Source organism: Nanorana parkeri, unplaced genomic scaffold, assembly GCF_000935625.1.
Source record: "Nanorana parkeri isolate BGI_ZX_2015 unplaced genomic scaffold, ASM93562v1 scaffold242, whole genome shotgun sequence".
In the NCBI taxonomy this organism is placed as follows: Eukaryota; Metazoa; Chordata; class Amphibia; order Anura; family Dicroglossidae; genus Nanorana; species Nanorana parkeri.
In genome coordinates, this window is record NW_017306510.1 from 964666 (window position 1) to 990624 (window position 25959).

General features: G+C 40.3%; 2 protein-coding genes across 2 annotated transcripts in view; both read left to right on the forward strand.

Annotated features, from left to right (window-relative positions):
• The first annotated feature begins 3834 nt into the window (after positions 1-3834).
• On the forward strand, positions 3835-15861 carry LOC108787095 (keratin, type I cytoskeletal 19-like). The gene is made up of 10 exons (XM_018556550.1): positions 3835-4026; positions 5252-5334; positions 5422-5578; positions 6914-7075; positions 7658-7783; positions 7904-8124; positions 8435-8469; positions 11400-11441; positions 11571-11696; positions 15722-15861. Exons 1-10 carry the CDS (start codon positions 3856-3858, stop codon positions 15859-15861), a joined length of 1263 nt encoding a protein of 420 aa, XP_018412052.1. The 5' UTR covers positions 3835-3855.
• Positions 15862-20501: 4640 nt separating this feature from the next.
• Positions 20502-25959, forward strand: part of LOC108787096 (keratin, type I cytoskeletal 42-like) — an 8150-nt gene continuing 2692 nt past the window's right edge. Inside the window, exons 1-6 of the mRNA XM_018556551.1 lie at positions 20502-20807; positions 22027-22109; positions 22197-22353; positions 23263-23424; positions 23807-23932; positions 24072-24292. Of these exons, the coding sequence (XP_018412053.1) occupies positions 20637-20807; positions 22027-22109; positions 22197-22353; positions 23263-23424; positions 23807-23932; positions 24072-24292 (920 nt within the window). The 5' untranslated portion in view covers positions 20502-20636. The remainder of the gene's footprint in view (positions 20808-22026; positions 22110-22196; positions 22354-23262; positions 23425-23806; positions 23933-24071; positions 24293-25959) is intronic.

The window sequence follows — 25959 nt, forward strand, 5'->3', positions numbered from 1 at the left end:
GATGGTAGTCTGTTCTGTAGGTATGCTGATCAACAAAAGAACACAAAGGGCGCAACAACAATGGAGCACTGGCTGATTGGACAAAATATAGCAGAGAATCAATGAAATGGCACGTACATGTGGATCCAGGGATCAGGAGATGGGCGGCCTGTGTGGAGGATCGGGGCACTCGTGGTGTATGCCCGAATCTGGCTGGTGTGCTGCCTGGGGAAGTTCGTTCACAGGGGGGAGGAAGGCTGTGAACGGGGAGAGGGGACTCTGCCCGTGGTGCCGCTGAAAGAATGCGGGCTCTGGGCGGGGTGGGGGGAGAACCAGGGGAGACCCAGCGGTGTCGGGTGCAGATTGGGCTCACCCTCTGTACCCTGCTACCCGCCTGTTATCAACCCGGCTTGCCTCTTGACGCTCCGATTGGATTCTGCCTTGTACTTCGCTTGCCCGCCTGTTACCGACCCGGCCTGTTTCCTGACATCACGATTGGATTGCAGCACCTTCTACGCACGGCTGACTACTCTGCCAGGTCTCCTATCACCACAAGTGACCCAGGATCCGCATTCAGCATCCGTGCACCGCCTGCCTGAGCACACTGTCCTCAACCCCAGTGGTCATCAGACGGGGTTGCAAGGGAGGTCCTCCTCGTCACCTCGGGCCCACAACACAACCCTAACAAGCACTGAGATCTTGAGAAATGCAGAATTAGGTTTTACTTGCTTAGAAGACTATTACATGTATGAATACGCATTGTGAAGAAAAGCAGAGATGAAAAAAACTTCCTGTGTATCATAGATATGCAGTCATGGCCAAACATATTGGCACATCTGCATTTCTTTTAGATAATGCACCACTTTGCACACAAAATTGTTGTAATTACAAATGTTTCGGCATTCTCATGTTTATTTCTTTTGTTTGTATTGGTATGACACAAAAAAATGGAGAAAAAGAAAAGCCAAATCTGACACATTCTATGCAAAACCCTGAAAATGGACTGGACAAAATAATTGGCCCTCAATTTAATATTTGGAAGTACAGCCCGTGGAAAAAATTATAATAATAAATAATTTTAAAAAATAACCGAAAACAATCGCTTCCTGTAACCATCAATGAGTTTCTTACACCTCTCTACAGAAATTTTGGACCACTCTTCTTTCGCCAACCACTCTATGGAATTTTGATCTGTACTCATTGCTGGCCAGTCGAGTACTCTCCAGCGCTTCGTCTGAAACCATATCTGGGAGCTTTTTGACATGTGCTTTGGGTCATTTCCCTGCTGACCCCCTCTGACAGAGACCCAACATTCTGACACTAATTCTAGGGTCATCAATCACTGATAACACTAAACTGATGAGCGGTAGAAGCTTTTAAAGTGTCGCCAATTTTAGGCATGGTAGTTTTTTGCAATTTCTCGGGCGCACGCAATTTTAAAGTTCGACATGTTTGATGTATATTTACCCGACGTGACCCCATCTTTAATATTTTACCAAAAAATTGGGTAATAGTAAATGTTTTATAAAGTAGGGAAAACTGTTTTCACTAATGATCACCAAAAGAAAGCTCTATCTGTCCCTAAAAAATGGTATAAATTTAATTTCAGTACAGCGTTTGTTGCATGACTGAATAAATATCAAAGTACCGCAGCGCAGAATATTGAAAAATGGCCTGGGCAGGAAGGGGGTTTAACACTGGGGTCAGCAAATGGTTAAAAGGCCTCACTTGTTTTTCTACAAACAGTAAAATGATGGGCTTTACCAAAAAGCTGTAATTTTGTTTCATCAAAAAGCTGTTAAACAAAAGAAATATACATAAATATGCCTAAACTGACAGAAATTCAGGGGTGCCAATATTTTTGGCCATGACTGTACATGCACATAGAGACTAACATTGCACTACACAGCCATCTACAGCTCAAAAGACAAACTATATAATTATATGCTGTTGTATGCCCAACAGGAGGGATAGAGATACGGCAATTGTTACAGCTCAGTTTTGCACAAAACAAGGAAGGGCTGAAATAGGTGACCTCATGTGAACAGGTTTGGGGCATATACTCTCAATTCACCACATGGAATGGGAGAAGAGACTTGTGGCCCACTGCTCAGTTGTTTAATAGCGGTCATCCATTCCCCAGTCTTGTTTATCACAATCCGGAATCAATTACCGGGTCCATACTTTGGGTTTTGCAGATTATTTTTGCTACCACCTTCTTGGTATTGCTCTGTTGGGCATAGTATTTATTTGATGATTGTGAAACTGAAACCTTGGATGCAACCTATTCAGAAAGTGACCTCTTGGTCAATATTATCACATATCTCTTAGCATAACGTAAGCGCTATTCAGTCTATTTAAATGCTATTGCAGATTGATAAATTAGGGCCAATGTTGATATTGGGTTCACATGCTCTTCTCAGTACCAAATGTGAACTGACATGTCAACTGACAGCTGTGCTTAACTGCCAAACACGTTAAAATAGTGAATAACAGCGGGCATTAGGTAAGGTAAAATGGAAATATTTTTGACAACCTTTGACTTGAAGTAGGCAAACGTCTGATCATTCCTATGTTTGAACACGGTGGTAGTTAAGAACAAAGCAAGATAGAGGTCCAGTAACAGATCGCTGTTTTGGTTCAGGTCAAAGAGCCATTTTCCTAGATGTGGTCACCCAGGTATCTCACTCTCTTCATGAAGGCTGAAATCTCCTAGTGGCCCCTTTTTTTAAAATCTTGTTTTCTTTGGTGTTGTAAATCTGTTCTTTGTAACACAATTTGCCTGCAAAAATATTATATTCTTCCTCAAGATATTGTATGGAATAGAGAAATGCTATTATGACAGATAATTAACATTTAGCAGCTGGTAAATGCAAAGGCTACCTAATTAGATATACACGGAAAATAATGTTTAGGTAGGAACTCACACTCTATCACTGCTATATTTGCAGACCTCAAACTGAAAAGAAAATGGGATGCTTTGTGTCCGGTTTATGACCAACTGCATCATGTGGTTAATATTTTTAATATGATTACAATATATCATTTTTGAATGTTTTATTTGAGGTATGTTCAGCCAAGCCAATCATCTTTACTTTATTGTTAAACTGTTGGTTGGGGTGTGCAAACGTTTCTAATGAGCTGGACAGCAATAGATTCATTATTTTGAAGTTGTTTTGCAGTTGTCTTATGTTTCCAAGCAGAGTACCAAATGTTTAATGTCAAATCCTCATGCCAAGCATGTAAAGCATTAGATAGATGAGGAGTCAGACACTGTAAACATTAAAATTAGCAATTAATATTTTATGGCACTCCCAGTCCTCCATATATAAAGGAGCAAAATGGATGGAGAACATATTGTGAAAAACATCCACCAAGAAAAGTACGATTTATCTTTAACTCTACAGTACCACTTAGATCTGTGTCATCATGATTTACAGTGGTCACTCCTCTGCTGGATCCTATCATGGAAAATGCCATATTGGTAGACATCTGTCTAAGATCTCAAGCCACTATGGTGCTTGTCATGGAGGATCCTCAAGTATCCATAATGGAGGATCCCACTTATCTCGTGCATCTCATCATGGAGGATCACACATTTCACTTCATGGAGGTTCCCATACTTCTCATCATGGAGGCTCCCACAGATTCCTTTGCGGAGGTTCTCATAGTTCTCATCATTCTTCCAATGCCACCCACCATGGAAGTTCCCATAAAGTCCATCATGGCAATCACTATAGAGCACCCAGTGTACATGGAGGGTCAGGAGGTAAAGGAATCTCCATCTCCAAGCATGCTCATGGGAGTGCTCACAACAGCAGCCATGGAAGCAATTTTAGCCATCATGCTTTGTTTACTGTCAATGGGAAGGAAACCATGCAGCACCTGAATGATCGCTTGGCTTCCTACTTGGACAAAGTCCGCTCTCTGGAGCAAGAAAATGCCCAGCTTGAGAGAAATATCCAGGAGTGGTATGAGAGGAATCAGCCCAGTGCTTTACCCAACTTCAACAGCTTCTTCCGGATTATTCAAGAGCTTCAAGGCCAGGTAAATACATTATTTCCTCTGAATAAGTAAGATAGACGTTAAGAAATTATTTTGACTGCAGAAATAATTATTTTAATATGAACACCAAATCTACACAAATATTGTATTAATTATATACAGCATTATAGATACCCACATATTTACAATATGAAAACAGCTTAGCTCCTTTAAAATATCCAGTCAAATTTGATGTCCTTGGAGAGCTGCATTGGGATAATCTAGAGTCCAGCTACTTTACATTTCCTTGTGTATTATATAAAGTTGTCAGCTGACACATGCAGTTATACAGTAGATGTATTTGCATGCTAGGTTATATTGAAGGAGGGATCAACATGTTTTCTTGGGAAGTGTTGATGTATGCCTGCCAAAATTCCTGATTGTGTTTTCACCAATCTTAGACTCTCCCATTTTCTTTGCATTCCAATAGGTCATATCCAGTCTGTTGCAATCCAACAGGTTGGGTGCGACTTCATCGTAATGTCTTCATCAGGAGTGCAGATCTTGGAACTCATAGCAGAGCTCAAAACACTTTTTAGCATTTGCAAATATCAATATTATTATTTAAGTAGGCCAACCCTATAAATCAAACCTACACTTTGATCATTCAGAGCAAAGCAACAGGATTTATGTAATCCCCCTTCACCGCATGTACTTACTTTGCTTCTCTTCCCTGCTTTGGCATTCAATGCTGAGGGTCGGATATATATACCTGTTACTCCGGATATGGAGGAGACCTCCTTCATAGCCCTCTTCTGGGAGTGTCTAATTACTGTCTGTGATGGCAAAACTCCTCTGTCCTTCCCTACATAACCTTTTTTGTAGCTGCTGGGGAAGGAGCAAAGGTGACTTCTTTAGAATGTCACTTGAGTGACAGCACTGAGTCTGTTGGGTCTGCAGACATGATATCCAAGATGGTGGTGCCCAGCAACAGTTTCAGGGGTTTTGGATGTCTAGACAAGAGAAGCTTTTACAGGTAAATAACATACATAAAATATAAATGGATATATAATATTATGAGAATATTGATGTTGAAAGCAATAGTCTGGTGACGGGCCTCTTTAAATACATAATGCATATAGAATAGAGACTGAAAATGGCCATGTTACAATACCAAGCCATAATAGATCTGCAGTAAACCTTCTCAACTAGTACAGAAAAAAGTTCAATTTAATACAATGTATGAATTTATCATTTGCATTCAATATGTAACACATATGTTTTTCAGATTTCCTCATCTTTTTTGGACAATGCAAGGATTATATTACAAATAGACAATGCTCGTCTGGCAGCAGATGACTTCAGAAACAAGTAGGTCTCTCTATATTTCATGCTTTTCATCTTTATTACTGTTTTGAAGCAATAGTATTCATTGCTTTGTCTTCCCTTTGTCACCAGGTATGTAATGGAACGCCAGCTTAGATGTAGTGTTGAGGCTGATGTGAATGGACTTCGTATACTCCTTGAAGAACTGAACCGGGACATATGTAATCTGCAGGCACACATAGGAAACCTTCAGGAGGAACTGCAGCAAATGAGGAGGAACCATGAGCAGGTGAGAAGCTTACTATCCTTCTTAAGCTAAACTGGAAATGTATATTAAAATAAATAATTAATAATGTGTTAATACAGAGTAGATGGAACAAAGCAGAAATCATTTTTACTTTAGGCTTATGCTGCCTTTCTAGAGACATCTGTTAAAAATGATAAACTGACACCTGAACAATGGATCACAACAGTCATTGTGCACTGTAGAGAACTATTTAAAGATTCTGCTTTCAGTGTTTAACTTCTGTCCAGATTCTCTTTTATTTGAGAACAAAAAAGGAGGACCAACCCCCAGATATATCTTCATCTTCATCACCTTTGGTACAGTTAGAATTAGAGGGTTATTCACTATGGAGCCAAAGGATCCAGGCGTACCTTTGGCTAATCCCTCGGCTTGCTTTGGCCATCTGAGCCCTTTGGTTCAGTCGAACCAAAGGGCTGCTGTACGGGCTATACACAAAAGCATATACCTTCGGATCAGCCGAGCCGAAGGCATATGCTTCGGCTTGACTGAGCCTAAGTGACGACTGAAGCATGGAAAAAGGTTGGCCCTAAGGGCCAACCTTTCTCCACGCAAATGACAGCAAGACGAAGCCAGCCTTAATCTTACGGCTCGCTCCGCCCATTTGTAATGACAGATCAGCGTCCCCAAATAACATGGGGATGCTGATCTGTCATTAAATTTAATTTAATTTGCCCCACTTCGGATGTCACTTTGCCTCTGATGGCCGCCTTCGACTGCTGTACGGGCTATAGGGAATAGCTCGTACAGAAGCCCTTCAGTGTGACTGAACTGAAGGGCTCTGGCGGCCGAAGAGAGCCAAAGGATTAGCCGAAGCTAGGGCTGGATCCTTCGGCTCCTCTGTGAATAAGCCCCTTAGAATTACATTTGCATATTAAAGACCATATGAAGCTTTATTGATTGTTTTTTTCAGAATGATTCCTAAAGTAGATATAAACCCAATGTAAGGGGTAATAAGCATGACGGGGGAATGGCAGAGTAAAGACCTGGGTGCTTTTGTTCTCTTCAGGACTTGCTTCATTCTCATACAAGTCAATACGAATGCAAGAGCATATTATACGATTGACAATCCGATGAAGCTTAGTAGAAGGCTCATTCAGGTTGAAAGCAGGTTAACTGCAGTTCAAATGCACTTATCAATGAATTTAAATGATCTTAGAAGTGTCTCAAACCAATCCCAAGTACAGCTAAAAGCACAATGCATTTGAAATTCAACACAAGCCCATAGCCTGTAAACACAGACCCTAAAGAACACATTATGCAGATCGCCAAAAATGCATCCACCATTATACTACTGATTTCCAACATTTCTATTGACAGGAAGTCAATGCTTTGCAAGCTCAGCTGGGTGCCAGGGTCAGTGTGGAAATGAATGCTGCTCCATCGGCTGATATGAATAGAGCCTTATCTGAAATTAGAGAGCAGTATGAGAACCTGATGGAACGGAATCTGAGAGAGGTGGAAACTATTTTCCGACAAAGGGTAAGTCTTTTTGTAGACTGAAAAAGCTTGTTAAAACTGATACAAAAATTGCATGTTCATTAGGCACTATTATGTCATGATTTTGTTCAATTAAACAGTTAATAAGAACACGATTGGCTTTAATACTTAATTGTAATTTTTTACATTTGTACAACATGTACATGTTTTACATTTTAGACAGGTCAGGGGGCTAAAAAATGTAACCTTTCTTTTTATTAATAGCACTCCAGCACCGTCCCAAACTACCTTTTATAGTGAAGGTAAGGGCCACTGCTCTCATGCTGAGCTCTCCAGTGGTCTGCAATAGCCCCTGCACAATCAGAAATACTCTCATCAAGCACTAACGCTTATGCTTCCTTTTCAGGGAGCATGAGCATTTTTGACTGGAGCACAGTACAGTTGGGCTTTATGGCTAGAATAGTACAAATCCCCTTATTAAGACTTACTATATTTAAAATGTAAGAATATGTTTTCACAAGAACAAAACTGAAATATATGTTGCTTCATATATAAAAGCTACCTAGAAATCATCCTCCATATATTAAAGGGTAGGTGACTCTAACCAACTTTCTATTCATATAGACTGAGGAACTGAATCGTGATGTTGCTTCTGGTTCTGCACAACTCCAATCTGTGCATACTGAAGTCATTGACTTGAATCGCACCGTCCAAACCCTGGAGATCGAACTGCAGAGCCAGCTGAGCATGGTAAGTATTATTACCAGCCAACTAATAAGGTTTGCATCAAGGTCACGTTGCTTCCCTTCATTTGCAAAACTATCACTATGTACTTATGGTTGTATACAATCTTTCTCTTTAATTTCTCAGAAATCTGCTCTGGAGAACACCTTAGCAGAGACAGAAGCCACATTTGGAGCCCAACTTGCCCAGATACAATGTTTGATCAACAGTGTAGAGTCCCAGCTGGCACAGGTACGCTCTGACCTGGAACGTCAGAACCAGGAATACAGGATCCTAATGGACCAAAAGACACACCTGGAGATGGAGATCGCCACCTATAAACGCCTATTGGACGGTCATAATATCCAGTAAGTATGTCATGCAAGATGAGCAACTAAACAAATATTCCTGTCACATATGCAGGCCTCAATTTATAGCAATACCTATTCACCTTATATCTTAAGAAGGAAAGAAATAATGCTTATATCTGAATGTATTGTATTTGATATAATAATCAGCAATCAGATCAGGTTTAGAACACCGAAATACAGACATAAGCTTGGGACCACACAGTCCATCAAATTTGTCAATTTTGTTTATCAATATTATAGAAATCCCAACCTATTTAGAATACAATGTATATTTTCATTAATCTCTACTGTATTTTTACATTTTTAGCACTTCAAGTCATACATTTCTAGGAGGCAGTGATGGTACGTAAACTTATATTGACTTAAGTGGTAATGCATCAGCTGTTAGAAAAATATGCAGAATGTAAAATATGAGACAAATTCAAACTATTGGCTGAGCATTAGTGGCATTTAGATACCGCAGCATTATGGGCAGGGCTATGTCTATTGGCACCCTGTAGCAAATCCTTTAAAAGTTCATCCGGTCACTTTGATCTCCATCAAAATGGCATTCCACTTTCAGCAGTCATACTCTATATACTTTTATTTTTCCCAAATGTAGTTATGAGGTGTGCTTCTGGGTTCCATAATAGTTGCATGGTATACTGTGATTTTTGTTATGTACTAAGGGACAAACAACAATGAGAGACAATATTATGACTGATTACATAGTAACCTGGCTGTTTCCCTCTCTACCATTTGCAAATGGCAGGCCTTGGTCCAGGAATGACTTAGAGAATGCCAAAGCTGAAAAAAGCGTTCTTTACAGTAATAGCAGTTAAAAAGAGGAAGAGTAACAGGTTCTAGCTGTAGACTCTTTCAAAAGAAAGGCTGGGTGCTTTTGTAAAGCTAAAAAGATAAAAGGCTTATTACATTTTCAAATACCATACATAGGGGTCTATTCACAAAGCTGCCGAAGGATCTGGCCGTAGCTTCAGCTGATCCTTCGGCTAGCTTCGGCCCCAGGACCCCTTCGGTTCAGGAGAACCGAGGGGGTGCTGTACGGGCTATTCACAATAGCCCTTACAGGTCCCGATCATGGCCGAGCGGCTCAGTCGGCTCGGCTGAGCCGTGCTGAAAGCCGAAGCTGGCCGAGCGGCCGGCCATTGGCCGGCCGACTGCCTGCTTCTGACAGCTGGGCGAAGCCAGCCGTGATCATATGGCTGGCTCCGGCCACTTTCAGAGAGATCAACCAGGTACACTGATCTCCAAATAGCTGACTCTCCCTGGCACCCCGGGAGTCTCCTGCTCCCGGCCGCCATGGAGAAAAACCCCGCTGTGTCTTTTTTCTTTATTCTGACACGGAGCGATGTCAGAATAGAGAAAAAAAAAAATTCCCATTCAAAAGCATTGGGACATTACTATTGGCTATTTCAATTTGCAATAGCCAATAGTAAACTAGCATTGTACCCGCCCTCTTTTTCAGTTCCCCATCAGGTCCATGAGCAGAGGGCGGGTACAATGCTAGTTTACTATTGGCTATTGCAAATTGAAATAGCCAATAGTAAACTCCCAATGCTTTTGAATGGGAATTCGTCTTTTTTTTTTTTTCTGTTTTCTGACATGCTCGTGTCAGAATAAAGAAAAAAAAAAGACACAGCGGGGTTTCTCTTCTTGGCGGCCGGGAGCGGGGGGCTCCCAGAGCGCCCGGGGGATTTTTTTAATTTTTTTTTTTTTACAGCAGCAGAGCCGCCGGACAATAGGAAACTATTGGGCGGAGCTAGCTGTCACTGCTAGCTCTGCACAATCGTTTTCGATTAACTTTTTTCTACTTTTTTCACTCTTTTTCTATTCTGCTCGGTGCCTCTGAGGGACCGAGCAGAACAGCCGAGCCAAATGCCGCTCGGCGGCATTCGGCTATTCTCTCACTGATGTTCGGGATCTTTCAGAATAGCCCGAACAGCAGTGTGAAGCCTGCCGGAGGTTCTGCTCAGCCGATCCAGATGTTGGATCGGCTGAGTCGAACTCCTTCTGCACTTCGGGTCAGCCGAACATGCTGAGCATGTTCGGCTGATCCGAAGCCACACGAAGCAAGCCGATGTACGGCTGATTTCAGCCGATGTACGGCTGAAATTAGCCGTACCAGCCTGAAGTGAATAGCCGAACAGTGTTCGGCTCACTTCACTTCTGATCGGTCATTCACTCGGCTGCCCTCGGCAGCTTTGTGAATAGACCCCATAGTCTTATGTATAGTAAAATGTTTGTTCAGGACAGCCTTTCTCCACCTTTTTATCAAATAAATAAATGCCAAGTATCAGTATAGCTAAACTTAGTCAATAAGCATGATCAGTACTTTGTAGATATGATAATAAAAATAACCTAAAATAATCCTAAACCATAAGATTGTGTCATACCTAGAGTCAATGGAGAAAGGCCTTTTCACACTTTTAGTCAGTGTTGTGCCCCCTTGCATTGGTGATCAGTGTAAAAATGTCCCTGATCTAGGTGGTCCATCAAAAAGTCACCCTTATACATTGGTGGTCAATGATAAGGATCCCCTAAGTAGTTAGTTGGTAGTCAGTGGGAAAGTGCCCTCATACATTGGTGTCAGTAGAAGAACCCCCATAAATTGTAGTTCCCTTTAAGATGATGGTTTTCCAGAAAAATGCCCACCTGTCAGAGAGCAAATATCCAGCTTGTTTAACTGTTCTGACTGTTATCCCATATTCCGTCAGTTATGTTTCACTCATTTAGTGTGCCAGTAGCAGCAGATTTTCTCAAATAGAAAGTCTAACACTTCCACATTCTACAGAGAGCAAAAAAAGGTTTTGGCTCAACATACATTTTAATGAGATTATTGGGGTCTGTGGTTACTTACCTGTGAGAATAAAGGAGAGGCTCCAGTGGTGCCACTCAAATGCCTCTGCTGAGTAATGTTGGTTCTGGAATTATGCATATACCTTCAGAAGGGGAGGGGGATCGATTCCCCACTGCTTGTGGAACCTCTTGCCACCTCAGGGGAAATCTTGGGTGAAAAGCCTCACTAATCCAATTTTCTGGGGCTTAGGAAGAAAACTGGACCATACCTAATATATTTTTTTAAATACCCTCTCCCTTTCTGGCTTTTCTCATTTCGATATGTTTTTTTTTTCAATCTGACTAACTACATAATAATAACAATAATAATCAGAGAAAATCTGGAGAAAAGATTTGAAATACATAGACAATTTGCAGTCCTCTCTAATGTGACCTAGAATACTAATATTTTTAAATATCTTATCTTCTACTTTCAGCATCTCACCACACAATGAAAGCTCACCATGGGACTAGCCACAGTAATCACCACCATACTGTATGCTAATGTGGTTTTCACTCTTCTGGAGAAACCCTGTGTATGAGAGTATTACCCTGTCTCCAGAAGTCTTTTGGTGTCTTTCTCTGTTTTCTTCTTATGTGGCCTCCAGGATCTGCTTCACCTAGACAAAACTTGGCATGGGACATGAACAAGATGCACCCAGATCCATACACAGTAGACACAATTGAAATCATGCAAGGTTTTGGATTAGTTAGAGACATGTTCATCACTATAGGTTGGTGATATACTATTGAAGTTAATAACTCAATTTCAACACTTTGACCTACGGATTATAGAAGCTCTGGAGTAATAGCATTTGAACACTTATAAAGATCCATAACGATCCATCACTGTGTGATCCTGATGAAGGGGCACTGCGTGACCCCTTGTAGCACACAAAGTTGAAAGACAGTTTGCTTCACTCAGATGGTGTAGTCTGGTTTCACTCAGATGGTGTAACATAATCAGTATTTCTGAATTAATTGTGCAAAGTAAAATGATTATGTGCTAAAAGAGTACAAATATGAACAAGGCCGATTTGTGTAAGGATCTGATTTGTTGCTATTTCTCCTGTGCTATGCACTTCCTTATTAATCAGACTCAAAATTACTTATTCCAGACACAGCACCTTGAGGTTTGCCTATAGAAATAATTAGAATAGTGAATGGTACGTGAATGCATACATAAAAGCATGCTTAATCAAAGTGGAACTCTTCTTTTGTCTGTTGAGGCTTCAGGGAGTTTTATTAACATAATCCAGAACAAGGTTTATACAGACATTCAATGAATTGTAATAACATTTTTGTAATCATATGTTAGAAACATGTTGGTATTGTCTACGTTTGTATATATTAATGGAGCATTAGCATGCAGTATGCATAATTTTAATGTGGTGGATACACTGAGACCTAGACTCTGGTTATTTAGATTGTTTTAGGATTATTGTAACTGTACATATTCAGGTGTACTACTGATGTAATCTGCTGAATTTTGATCATGATTCTCTTGTCCTTGTCGCCTACTCAATTTTCAATAAAACAAGTCTTGTTTTATAATGCAACCAGTGTTTGTGTTATTGCTGATGCACGGATCATTTTCTTTGCCAAGATAAAAAACAAAATCAACATAAAGTACAAATGTATAGGTTTGCATATAATAAGGGCTGTATTATCACAAGGAAATTGCAGATAAGTGCCTAGAGCAGCAAGATTGAAGGGGACAGCACCAAAATAAATAAAACTAAAATTAAGCACAGAGATCTTGAGGGTTGCTGATTTAAGATTTACTTGCTTAGAAGAACATTACATGTATGAATACGGCATGATGAAGAAAAACAAAGAAGATTAAAAAAATCTTCCGGTGTATCAAAGATATGCATGCACATAGAGACTAGCATTGCACTACACTGCCATCTATAGCTCAAAAGACAAATAATATACGTATATCAGCATATGCTGTTGCATGTCCAACAGGAGGAACAGAGATATTGGTATTGTTACAGCTCAGTTTTGCACAAAACAAGGAAGGGCTGAAGTAGGTGACCTCTTGTGAACAGGTTTGGGGTTCATACTCCTCTCAGTGCGCCACATGGGATGGGGGAAGAGACTTGTGGCCCTCTGCTCAGCTGACCAAAAATAGTGGTCAGCAATTCCCCAGTCTTGCTCAGCACAATCTGGAATCTATTCTGCTTAGGCATACTCAGTTGCTGAACAATTTACCATATGTAAAAAGGAAGGTGGAAAGAAGCGCTGCAACCCTGGGATATTGTGGGGATGGTATAAATAACAACTTTAAAATCAATACTGGACTGAAAACTCACTGTTTGGGCGGACAAGATGAGGTCTTGCAGATCAGGAGAAAAGGCTGTATGGATCGCTCAGCAGTGTCTCGGGCCGATCGGTGTGGATGTGATGAACGGGCTACATCGTCGAATAGGCAGTGCATGAATTTTCACTGGTGATTATTGTACTGCTGGATGGACGTAGTAATGTCCTGCCGGTGAGAGGTATGGGTTTGGAAGTGTCTGGTTTGGTCCCCTGGTGATGGAGGAGAGATGGTAGTGACAGCTGGGAGGCTCCTATGGCTGGAGCGCAAGAAATCTGCCGTCCTGTAGCCTTATACATTTTTTAAATTTTGTTCTAACTTTTGTTTTTGTTTCAAAATTGTTGCAGAATTGTTTAACATTCAAATTGATTTTAAACAGATCTATTCCTCTTACCACATTCCATAACAGTTGTGCGCTCGCCATTTTTACCGTTTGAACAATTTACCAGAACATCCTTTGAGCCACCAATTCTTGACTATAGCCTCTCTAAACTGCTACTTCATTTTTTTTATTTAACCCCCCTCATGACAGTGATGTTCAAAGTATGTGTGAGACTTAATGACAATTTCTAAAATCCTAGAAATGTGAGTTTTTTCCAAATAAAGAACAAATAAATGAATGTATTTAATGCATTTTTTAGCTGTGCTATATATAATTTAAAACAAGGGGAAAAAGTGTTTAAGTTTTTTTCCTAGAATGTAATATTTTATTTGTCCTAAGTAAGGCGTTAGGTACACCTATGTGATATAAATATATAGCCCTATCTGGCCTCTAAAAAACAATATATAATATATGTGGGTGCACTTTGTAAGAAAGTACATCACTATTACGAACCTGGTCTGGGAGACTGGATGGTTGAGGAGGCTTCCCTTGCACCTCATGTCTTGTAGCCTTTGAGGATGGTGACAGAGGCCAGGCAGACACCGAGTGGCACGAGTGCCAGTGGTTGTGAAACCGTGCAAGTTGAAGGGTAATCCAGAAATCAAAGTCGAGGCAAGTCGAGGTCAAAATCCAGGAGGTCATATGCAGTACCGAAGGAAGAGGCAGAAGAGTAATCCAAAAACAGTCCGAGGTCAAAATCCAGGCAAACGGTGATCTAATATTCAAGACAGGAAACAGGATACACAACACAGACAGGAGCTGATAAGACAATCCAGCAATTTAAGAGACATGCTGGTTCGTTTTATATAGGGAAGTGAGGTAATCAATTACGTCACTTCCTGTGCGCCTTTGGCGCGTTTTTTTGGATATATATATCCAAATACCACTGGGAACCATGAATACTTGTCTCCACCCCCGATAATCATTATTCTGTAATGTGGTAACTATAACTTGCCTTCGCTGTATGGCCCACAATGATTGGAAAGTACATGCTTTACATTTGACAAAGGCAGAAATATTTGACCAACCACTAAAGGAGTTATACAACCCAGTTTGTAAATTGGAAAGGTCCTTTATTGATTATTTTCATTCTGCTTTTGTGGTTCCCATATAGTGGGCAACCATTTAGCGGTAAGTGCGACTGCACCTCCCACATCAGTCCCTGCATTACTTACGTTATTTCTCACTATTTCCATGTCTCCAGCATCCAATGTTCCCTTGACTGTGACCATGGTTCCTAAAAAAGTATCATACCATGCCCTCTTAATGCGGGTTCTATGAGTGCAGTTAGGCACAGGTGTAAAGGAAATATTATAGATAACAATCACATCCTTATGTACTCTGGATGCATTTACACATTGGGTAGGCAAGCTGACCACATGGGTCTTATCTACCTGTGGCTGAGACCTTTTGCTGTGAACCACCAACACCTATTCTGTATGCGGGTCGCATTCTTTCACAACACCATATATCCTATTAACAAAAACCCATTTGAGCTATAATTTCCCTCACACTCTATTTCATTCTTCTTGATTAATTCTATATGAAATTTAATATCAAATAGTCTTCCTGAGGGTATTATACAACACTGCAAGTGGGTATAATTACTCAGGGATAAATTACATCCTAAATGATTTGTAATACAATCACATATACTGATGAAAAATTACCCTGATTTACTCGATATATTGATGAGTCATTACCTTCAGCAATGTTAAGTACCGAACAAGCCTGATTAGCTGGAAAGATCCTGTTGTCTATTTTTAGAGATATTTAGCCATGCATGAAAAAGGCTGACATATGTAATAAAGGTTATTGTTATTCCCGGTGTTAAGGGGATTGCTCTTTCCTTATGTAACAGTGATTCATCCTTAGGCCTGCATCTTAAAGGACAGTCACACCCTTCATACACACACAGTGCTTGTCCATATTATGGCAAAGATTATTACAATGAATGTAAAGAAAATGCAGATGTGTTTAAATGGAGCCAGTGGATCCAGAAGAAACATTTTGACCATGATGTATCAGTTCCTTCTCCATTTGCTGTCCCTTAGGGGTTAACTTCACCCTTGAAGCATGGATCCAAACTGGGGATTCCTCTGTCAGGACCGCTGTTCTTGTGACCACCACCATCATTGTAGGCTTTCCATATGGGGGGGTCCGGAGTTCGGTGTCAGTGGAGCGCCTTCACTAATACCACATCTCTGGGCTTAAAGGGATAAGTAGGTTGTTCTGACGGTAAAGAGAGAGAGAGAGAGACCTCACCATAGATGCTGTTAAATTTCTCAATTAATTGTTCCACATATGTCTCCTGGATCTGCTGCAAGTCAATTAAATTGGTGGACCTCTAGTCCCAGGTGTGTGGAAAGGTCTTCCCATTAAAATTTCAAAGGGTGACATTTCATTAGTTTTTTTAGAAGACACAATGGCAAGTAATCTGGCCATTTAGCAAATGACCCACCCATACCTTTTATCAACTTATCCCTAATACTTCTATTCATCCTCTGTACAATCCCTGAGCCCTGTGGGTGATAAAGGATGTGAAATTTCCAATCAATGCACAATTTGACTACATTTTACATGTTCTTTTAATGATTGCAATGTAACTTTCCTCCACTTATATCCAATACATGGAACTGTGCTATAGACAAAGGGGCCGATGTTTTGGGGATACACTTGTGCTCATAAGTTTACATACCCTGGCAGAATTTATGATTTCGTGGTCATTTTTTAGAGAATATGAATGATAACATGAAAACCTTTCTGTCACTCATGGGTAGTGTTTGGCTGAAGCCATTTATTATCAATCAACTGTGTTTACTCTTTTTCAATCATAATGACAACAGAAACTACCCAAATGACCCTGATCAAAAGTTTACATACCCCTGGTGATTTTGGCCTGATATGCACACAGGTTGACACAAAGGGGTGTGAATGGCTAGTAAAGGGAACCATCCTCACATGTGATCTGTTTGCATGTAATCAGTGTGTGTGTATAAAAGGCCAATGAGTTTCTGGCCTCCTGACAGACCCTTGCATCCTTTATCCAGTGCTGCACTGTCGTGTCTAGATTCTGAGTCATGGGGAAAGCAAAATAAATGTCAAAGGACCTGCAGGAAAAGGTAGTTGAACTGTATAGAACAGGAAAGGGATATAAAAAGATATCCAAGGAATTGAGAATGCCAATCAGCAGTGTTCAAACTCTAATCAAGAAGTGGAACATGAGGGGTTCTGTTGAAACCAAACCACGGTCAGGTAGACCAACTAAACTGTCAGCCACAACTGCCAGGAAAATTGTTCGGGATGCAAAGAAAAACCCGCAAATAACTTCAGATGAAGCTGAAAACATGTGGTGTGGCTGTTGCAAGATGCACAATAAGGAGGCACTTGAAGAAAGATGGGCTGCATGGTCGAGTCGCCAGAAGAAAGCCATTACTACGCAAATGCCACAAAGTATCCCGCTTACAATACGCCAAACAGCACAGAGGCAAGCCTCAAACCTTCTGGCACAAAGTCATTTGGAGTGATGAGACCAAAATTTAGCTTTTCGGCCACAATCATAAACGCTACATTTGGAGAGGAGTCAACAAGGCCTATAATGAAAAGTACACCATTCCTACTGTGAAACACGGATGTGGATCACTGATGTTTTGGGGATGTGTGAGCTACAAAGGCACAGGAAAGTTGGTCAGAATTGATGGTACGATGAATGTAGTATGTTATCAAAAGATACTGGAGGACAATTTGCATGCATCAGCCCGGAAGCTGCGCATGGGACGTACTTGGACATTCCAACATGAAAATGATCCTAAACACAAGGCCAAGTCGACCTGTCATTGGCTACAGTAGAATAAAGTGAAGGTTCTGGAGTTGCCATCTCAGTCTCCTGACCTCAATATCATTGAGCCACTCTGGGGAGATCTCAAACGTGCAGTTCATGCAAGACAGCCCAAGAATTTACAGGACCTGGAGGATGAATGGGCAGCTTTACCATCTGAGAAGATAAAGAGCCTCATCCACAAATACTACAAAAGACGTCAAGCTGTCATTAATGTTAAAGGGGGCAACACACCATATTAAGAACTGGGGTATGTAAACTTTTGATCAAGGTCATTTGGGTAGTTTCTATTGTCATTATGATTGGAAAAGAGTAAACACAGTTGATTGATAATAAATGGCTTCAGCCAAACACTACTCATGAGTGACAGAAAGGTTTTCGTGTTATCATTCATATTCTCTGAAAAATGGCCAGGAAATCATAAATTCTGCCAGGGTATTTAAACTTATGAGCACAACTGTACCTATGATCCTTCCTTTGGACCACAGGCAAAACTGCTCTGGGGTCAATCCCTGTGATTCCCAGGATTTGCTTATCGTCGTCTTGCAATTCCTGCAGCAATGAATCATCTGCCAACGTGAGAGGTGTCATTACTGCAAAACTGGCACTAGAATCCAAAAGAAGTTGCAAAGCAGCCGGCTTGGAATGAATACCTGATCAGCAAAATGATTGCCCTTTGCCACAGGGTCATCATATACCATGTGTCCCCTACATTTTGTAGCAGCTATGCGGGAAGACTTTTAAATAGCATTTAGCAAATCAGTAATAAGGGTACAATGTGAAATGGACTTCCCATCTGCGGTCATGTACACTCCCAAAAGCATATTTACAATCAGTATAGACATTGACATCCTGTCCTTTGAAAAGATAACATGCTCTAGTAAGAGCAATCAGTTCTATGGCCTGTGTCTAAGCATGTGGTAAGGGGACAGCCTCATGTACAATATCTATGAGTTGAAATGCTGCATATCCTGTCAAGTATGTAAAGTAATTCGGGCGGGAACAGGAGCCATCTACAAAAATATCTAGGGCACCTGGAATAGAAGTGGACATATGTATGTATGACTTCTAGGCGGTCATGTTCCTCAAGGGGAATATCTGCGTCTCCTTTAAGTCTAAACAGAGCATTCATAGTCTGGATGGGGCCTGAAGTGGGGGGAGGAGTATTTGACAGTTAGGTTGTGAAGAACATGATGAGGGGTGTGTAAGATAGTCTCATGAGCCAAAGTCAGGGGGAGTGCCATTTCCATGGCACATGCTGCCAGGATAAGAAACTCAACATGTCCTTCTTTGTGTGTGGTTCCATTAAAGATAGCAGTGCCTGTATTATGTATTGGGAAAGGTGGCGTTTTCCTGGAGACAATGTGAAGCCCAAATATTGAACAGTCTCTTTACAGTATTAAAACTTGGTATAGGAGACCTTGTGACCTTCTTGTGCCAAGTGACATAATAATGAGATGGTGTCCGCTTGACAAGCCTTCAGTGATTGGCTGCAAAGAATCAAGTTGTCCACATACTGTAGGAGGACAGAACCATTGGGTGACATCCAACCTTTAAGGGTTTCACAACGCGCCAATGAGTACACTGCAGCTGAGTCATCATATCCCTGGGGTATATTGCTGCCCATGGAACGTAAAGGCCAATAGTTTCTGTGTCTCCTCGTCCACTGGGATCGAAAAGAAAGACTTTGTCAAATCAAGTACAGAGAACACCTTGGTGTCTACTGGAATGGAATTATTTTCAAGTAAAAACAAGTGCATGTGATCCTTGATAGAAATTTCAAGTATCTTTTTATATTTCTTTTAGGACACATCCTGAGCTGCCGGTAAGGCAAAGCATAACATTCATTATGTGCATTAAGGCACAACTCTTACTATATACAATTCCTCTCAGCGATTAACGCAATAACTTTGCAGGTGCCATTATATTCCTTGCCGTGTGGAATTGATGTAGCTTTGCAATCTTTGTTTTTGGTTGCCTTTTGCTTTGGTGTTGTATACTGTTCTTTGCAACACAATTTGCCTGCAAAAATGTTATATTCTTCCTCAGCATGTAGCATGGAATAGAGAAATGCTATTATGACAGATAATTAAGATTTAGCAGCTGGTAAATGATAAGGCTACCTAAATAGATAGACACTGAAAATAATGTTTAAGTAGGAACTCACACTCTATCACTGTTGCTACATTTGCAGACCTCAAACTGAAAAGAAAATGGAATGCTTTGTGTACAGTTTAAGATCAACTGCATAATTTTGATTTCATGATTAATGTTTTTAATATGATTACAATATAGCATTTCTGAATGTTTTATTTGAAGTGTGTTCAGCTAAGCCAATCATATTTTCCTTTAATGATATACTGTTAGAGTGGGGTGTGCAAAAGTTTCTAATGAGCTGGAAAGCAATACATTTATTATTTTGAAATTGTTTTACAGTTGTCTAATGTTTTCCAAGCAGAGTACCAAATGTTTAATGCTAAATCCTCATGCCAAGCATGTAAAGCATTGGATAGATGAGCAGTCAGACACTGTAAACATTAATATTAGCAATTAATCTTTGATGGCACTCCCAGTCTTTCATATATAAAGGAGCAGAATTGACGGAGAACATATTGTGAAGAACATCCACCAAGAAAAGTACTATTTATCTTTAGCTCTACTGTACCACTTACATCTGTGTTATCATGATTTACAGTGATCACTCCTCTGCTGGATCCTCTCATGGAAAATGCCATATTGGTAGCTATCTTTCTAAGACCTCAAGTCACTATGGTGCTTGTCATGGAGGATCCTCAAGTAGCCATCATGGAGGAACCCACTTATCTTGTGCATCTCATCAAGGAGGCTCACACATTTCCCTCCATGGAGGTTCCCATACTTCTCATCATGAAGGCTCCCACAGATTCCACTGCGGAGGTTCTCATAATACTCATCATTCTTCCAATGCCACCCACCATGGAAGTTCCCATAAAGTCCATCATGGCAATCACTATAGAGCCCCCAGTGTACATGGAGGGTCAGGAGGTAAAGGAATCTCCATCTCCAAGCATGCTCATGGAAGTGCTCACAGCAGCGGCCATGGAAGCAATTTTAGCCATCATGCTTTGCTTACTGTCAATGGGAAGGAAACCATGCAGCACCTGAATGATCGCTTGGCTTCCTACATGGACAAAGTCCGCTCTATGGAACAAGAGAATGCCGAGCTTGAGAGAAATATCCAGGAGTGGTATAAGAGGAATCAGCCCAGCGCTTTACCCAACTTCAACAGCTTCTTCAGGATTATTCAAGAGCTTCAAGGCCAGGTAAATACATTATTTCCTCTACATAAGTATGATAGAAATTAGGAAATAATTTTGACTGCAGAAATAATTTTTTTTAACATGAACACCAGATTTACACATATATTGTATTAATTATATACAGCATTATAGATACCCACATATTTACGATATAAAAACAGCTTAGCTTCTTTAAAATACCCAGTCAAATTTGCTGTCCTTGGAGAGCTGCATTGGGATAATCAAGAGTCTAGCTACTACGCATTTCCTTGTGTTATATATAAAGTTTTTAGCAGACACATGCAGTTATAGAGGTACTTACATACTAGGTTATATCAAAGGAGGGATCAATACATTTTCTTGGGAAGTGTTGATGTATGCCTGTCAAAATTCCAGGTTGTGTTTTCATCAATCTTAGACTTTTCCCATTTTTTTTGCATTACAATAGGTCATATCCAGTCTGTTGCAATCCAACAGGTTGGATGTGATTTCATCATAAGGTTTTCATCAGGAGTGCAGATCTGGGAACTCATACCAGAGTTCAAAACACTTTTTAGCATTTGCAAATATCAGTATAATTATATAAGTAGAATGACCCTTTAAGTCAAATCTACACTTTGATCATTCAGAACAAAGCAACAAGATTTATGTAATCCCCCTTGACAGCATGTACTTACTTTCCTTCTCTTCCCTGCTTTGGCATTCCATGCTGGGGGTCAAAAATATACCCGTTACTTTCTGGTATGAAGGAGCCCTCCTTCAAAGCCCTCTCCTGGGAGTGTCTAATTACTGTCTGTGCTTGCCAAACTCCTCTGCCCTTCCCTATATAACCTTTTTGTAGCTGCTGGGGAAGGAGCAGGGGGAGTTCTTCAGAATGTCACTTGAGTGACAGCTCTGAGTCTGTTGAGCCTGCAGACATCATATCCAAGATGGTGGCACCCAACAGCAGTCTCAGGACTTTTGGATGTCTAGATAAGAGAACCTTTTACAGCTAAATAACATACATAAAATATAAATTCATATATAATCTTATTGGAATATTGATGTTGAAAGCAGCAGTCTGGTAACAGACCTCTTTAGATACATAATTCATATGGAATAGAGACTGAAAATGGCCATGTTACAATACCAAGCCATAATAGATATGCAGTAAACCTTCTCAACCAGTACAGAACAACATTCAATTTAATACAATGTATTAATTTATCATTTGCAATAAATATTTAACACATATGTTTTTCAGATTTCTTCAACTTCTTTGGACAATGCAAGTATTACATTACAAATAGACAATGCTCGTCTGGCAGCAGATGACTTCAGAAACAAGTAGGCCTTTCTATATTTCATGCTTTTCATCTCTATTACTGTTTTGAAGCAATAGTATTCATTCCTTTGTCTTCCTTTTGTCACCAGGTATGAAAAGGCACGCCAGCTTAGATGTAGTGTTGAGGCTGATGTGAATGGACTTCGTATACTCTTGGAAGAACTGAACCGGGACATATGTAATCTGCAGGCACAAGTAGGAAACCTTCTGGAGGAACTGCAGCAAATGAGGAGGAACCATGACGAGGTGAGAAGCTTATTATCCTTTTTGAGCTAAACCAGAAATGTATATTAAAATAAATAATTCATAATGTGTTGATACTGAGCAGGTGGAAGCCAAGCAGAAATCACTTTTATTTTAGGCTTATGCTACCTTTCCAGAGACATATGTTGAAAATTATAAAGTGACACCTTTGAAATCCGCTAATCCATTGAAGAACATACTTAATGGATAACAACAGTCCTTGTGCACTGTAGACAACTATTTAAAGATTCTGCTTTCAGTGTTAAAATTTTGTCCAGATTCTCTTTTATTTGAGAACACAAAAGGAGGACCGAGCCTCAGATATATCTTCATCTTTTCCACCTTTGGTGCAATTAGACTTATTATTTAGGTTGTACTCAACTGTCCCCATTCTTGCAAGATTTGGCAGTGCAACCTTGTCTCTGTCAGCTCAGGTTAAGTCTTTAATATGAAAATGTCATTTTAAATGTCATTTTAAGACCATATGAAGTTTTATGATTGGGTTTACATCTACTTTAAGAATCATTCTGAAAAAACAATGTGAGGGATAATGAGCATGACAGGGGCAGGTCAGAGTAAGGTCCTGTGTTGAAGGGCTTTTGTTCACTACAGAACTTGCTTCTTTCTCATACAAGTCAACGGGCATGCAAGAGCGGCTTGGAGCAAGCTGATGAAGCTCAGTAGGAGGTCAAATGCAGGTTAAAAGGAGCTCAACTGCCGATCAAATACACTTGTCAATGAACTTAAATGATCTTTCAAGTGTCTCACATCAATCCCAAGTATGCCTAACAGCAGGCTGAATTTGCCATTCGACACAAGCCCATAGCCTGTAAACTCAGACCCTAAAGTATGCAGATTGCCAAAAAATGCATCCACCATTATACTACTGGTTTCCAATATTTTTATTTACAGGAAGTCAATGCTTTGCAAGCTCAGCTGGGTGCCAGGGTCAGTGTGGAACTGGATGCTGCTCCATCGGCTGATATGAATAGAGCCTTGTCTGAAATTAGAGAGCAGTATGAGAACCTAATGGAACAGAATCTGAGAGAGGTGGAAACTATTTTCCGACAAAGGGTAAGTCTTTCAATTCTTTTGTTTAATAGCACTTCACACCATCCCAAACTCCCCTTCAGACTGAAGATCAGGCCACGCCTTTCATGCAGAGCTCTCCAGAGATCTGCAATAGCACCTGCACAATCAGAAATACTCTCATCAAGCAGTCACGCTCATGCTTCCTTATCAGGGAGCATGAACATTTTGACTGGAGCACAGTACAGATGGGCTTTAAGGCTAGAATTGTACAAATCCACTTATTAAGACTTAATATATTTATAAATTAAGAATATGTTTTCACAAGATCAAAACTGAAATTTATTTTGCTTCATATATAAAAGCCACAAATCATACTCCATATACTAAAGGGTACATGTCTCTAACCAGCTTTCTATTTATATAGACTGAGGAACTGAATCGTAACGTTGCTTCTGGATCTGATCAACTCCAATCTGTACAGACTGAAGTTATTGACTTGAATAGCACCGTTCAAACCCTGGAGATCGAACTGCAGAGCCAGCTGAGCATGGTAAGTATTATTACCAGCCAACTAATAAGGTTTAGATCAAGGTCAATTTGCTTCACTTGATTTGCAAAACTATCACTATGTACTTATATATTGTAATTACTTGTTATTTTGTGTACAATCTTTCTCTTTCCTTTCTCAGAAATCTGCTCTGGAGAACACCTTGGCAGAGACGGAAGCCACATTTGGAGCCCAACTTGCCCAGTTACAATGTTTGATCAACAGTGTAGTGTCCCAGCTGTCACAGGTACGCTCTGACCTGAAACGTCAGAACCAGGAATACAGGATCCTAATGGACCAAAAGACACACCTGGAGATGGAGATCGCCACCTATAAGCGCCTATTGGACGGTCATGATATCCAGTATGTATTTCATACAAGACAAGCAACTAAACAAATATTCTGTCAAATATGCAGGCCTCAATTTTTAGCAATACCTATTCACCTTATATCTTAAAAAGGAAAGAAATAATGCTTATATCTCAACGTGTTTGATCTATAATTCAGCAATCAGATCAGGTTCAGAACACCAAAATACAGATATAAACTTAGGACCAAACAGTCCATCAAATTTGCCCATTTTGTTTATCAATATTTTAGAAAACCCAACCTATTTAGAATACAATTTATATTTTAAATAATCTCTACTGTGTTTTTCATTTTTAGCACTTCAAGTCATACATTTCTAGGAGGCAGTGATGGTACGTAAACTTATATTGACTTAAGTGGCAGTGCATCAGCTGTTATATTTTACATTCTGCAGATTTTTCTAAGACAAATTAAATCTATTGGCTGTGCGTTAGTGGCATTTAGACACCTCAGCATTATGGGCATGGCTATGTCTATTGGCTCCCTGCAGCAAATCCTTTAAAAGGCCACCCAATCTCTTTGATCTCCATCAAAATGGCATTCCACTTTCAGCAGTCATACTCTATATACTTTTTTTTTCCAAATGAAGTGTGCTTCTGGTTTCCATTATAGTTGCATGGTAAACTGTGATTTTATTATGTACTATGGGAGAAACAGCATTCAGAGAGACAATATTATGACAGATTCAATAGCAACATGGCTGTTCCTTCTTTACCATTTGCAAATGGCAGGCCTTGGTCCTTGGTTTCTTTCCAAAAAAAGGTTGGGTGCTTTCATAAAACTACAAAACATAAAAGGCTTACACATTTTTGAATACCATACATAGTCTTGTACATAGTAGAATGTTTGTTCAGGACAGCCTTTCTCCACCTTTTTAAAATAAATAAATGTCAAATCTCAGTATATCTAATCTTAGTCAATAAGCATGATCAGTACCTTGTAGATATGATAATAAAAATAAGATTAAAGTTATACCTAGGATAATCTTAAACCATAAGTTTGTATAATACCTAGAGAGTCAATGGAGAAGGGCCTTCTTACACTGTTAGTCAGTGTTGTGCCGCCTTGCATTTGTGATCAGTGTAAAAATGTCCCTGATGTTGGCGGTCAGTCAAAAAGTCACCCTTATACATTGGTGGTCAATAAGAAGGACCCCCTAAGTAGTTAGTTTGTAGACAGTGGGAAAATGCCCTCATAAATTGATTTCAGTAGAAGAACCCCCATAAATGGTAGTTCCCTTTAAGCTGGTGGTCTTTCAGAAGAATGCCCACCTGTCATAGAGCAAATATCCAGCTTGTTTAACTGTTATCCCATATTCCCTCATTTAATGTCCCAGTATCAGCAGTTTTCCAGACAGAAAGTATAACACTTCCCCATTCTTCAAAGAGCGAAACAAAAAAAAAGGTTTTGGCTCGACATACATTTTAACCACTTGACGTCCGCCCGTCCGTCCGTAAAAAAAACGGACGGACGGCACTGCTGCATTGGCGGGTTGCCGTCGCCAGATGGCATTTTTTTTCTGCTCGCGCGCGTCCCCTAGCGGGCACGCACGGGCAGAAAAGACCCGACCAATGCAAACACTCGGTAACGGGTGTTTCACATATAGGCGATCAGCGGCTCCATAGCCCGCCGATCGTCTATATGTGCTCGTTTCCAACACC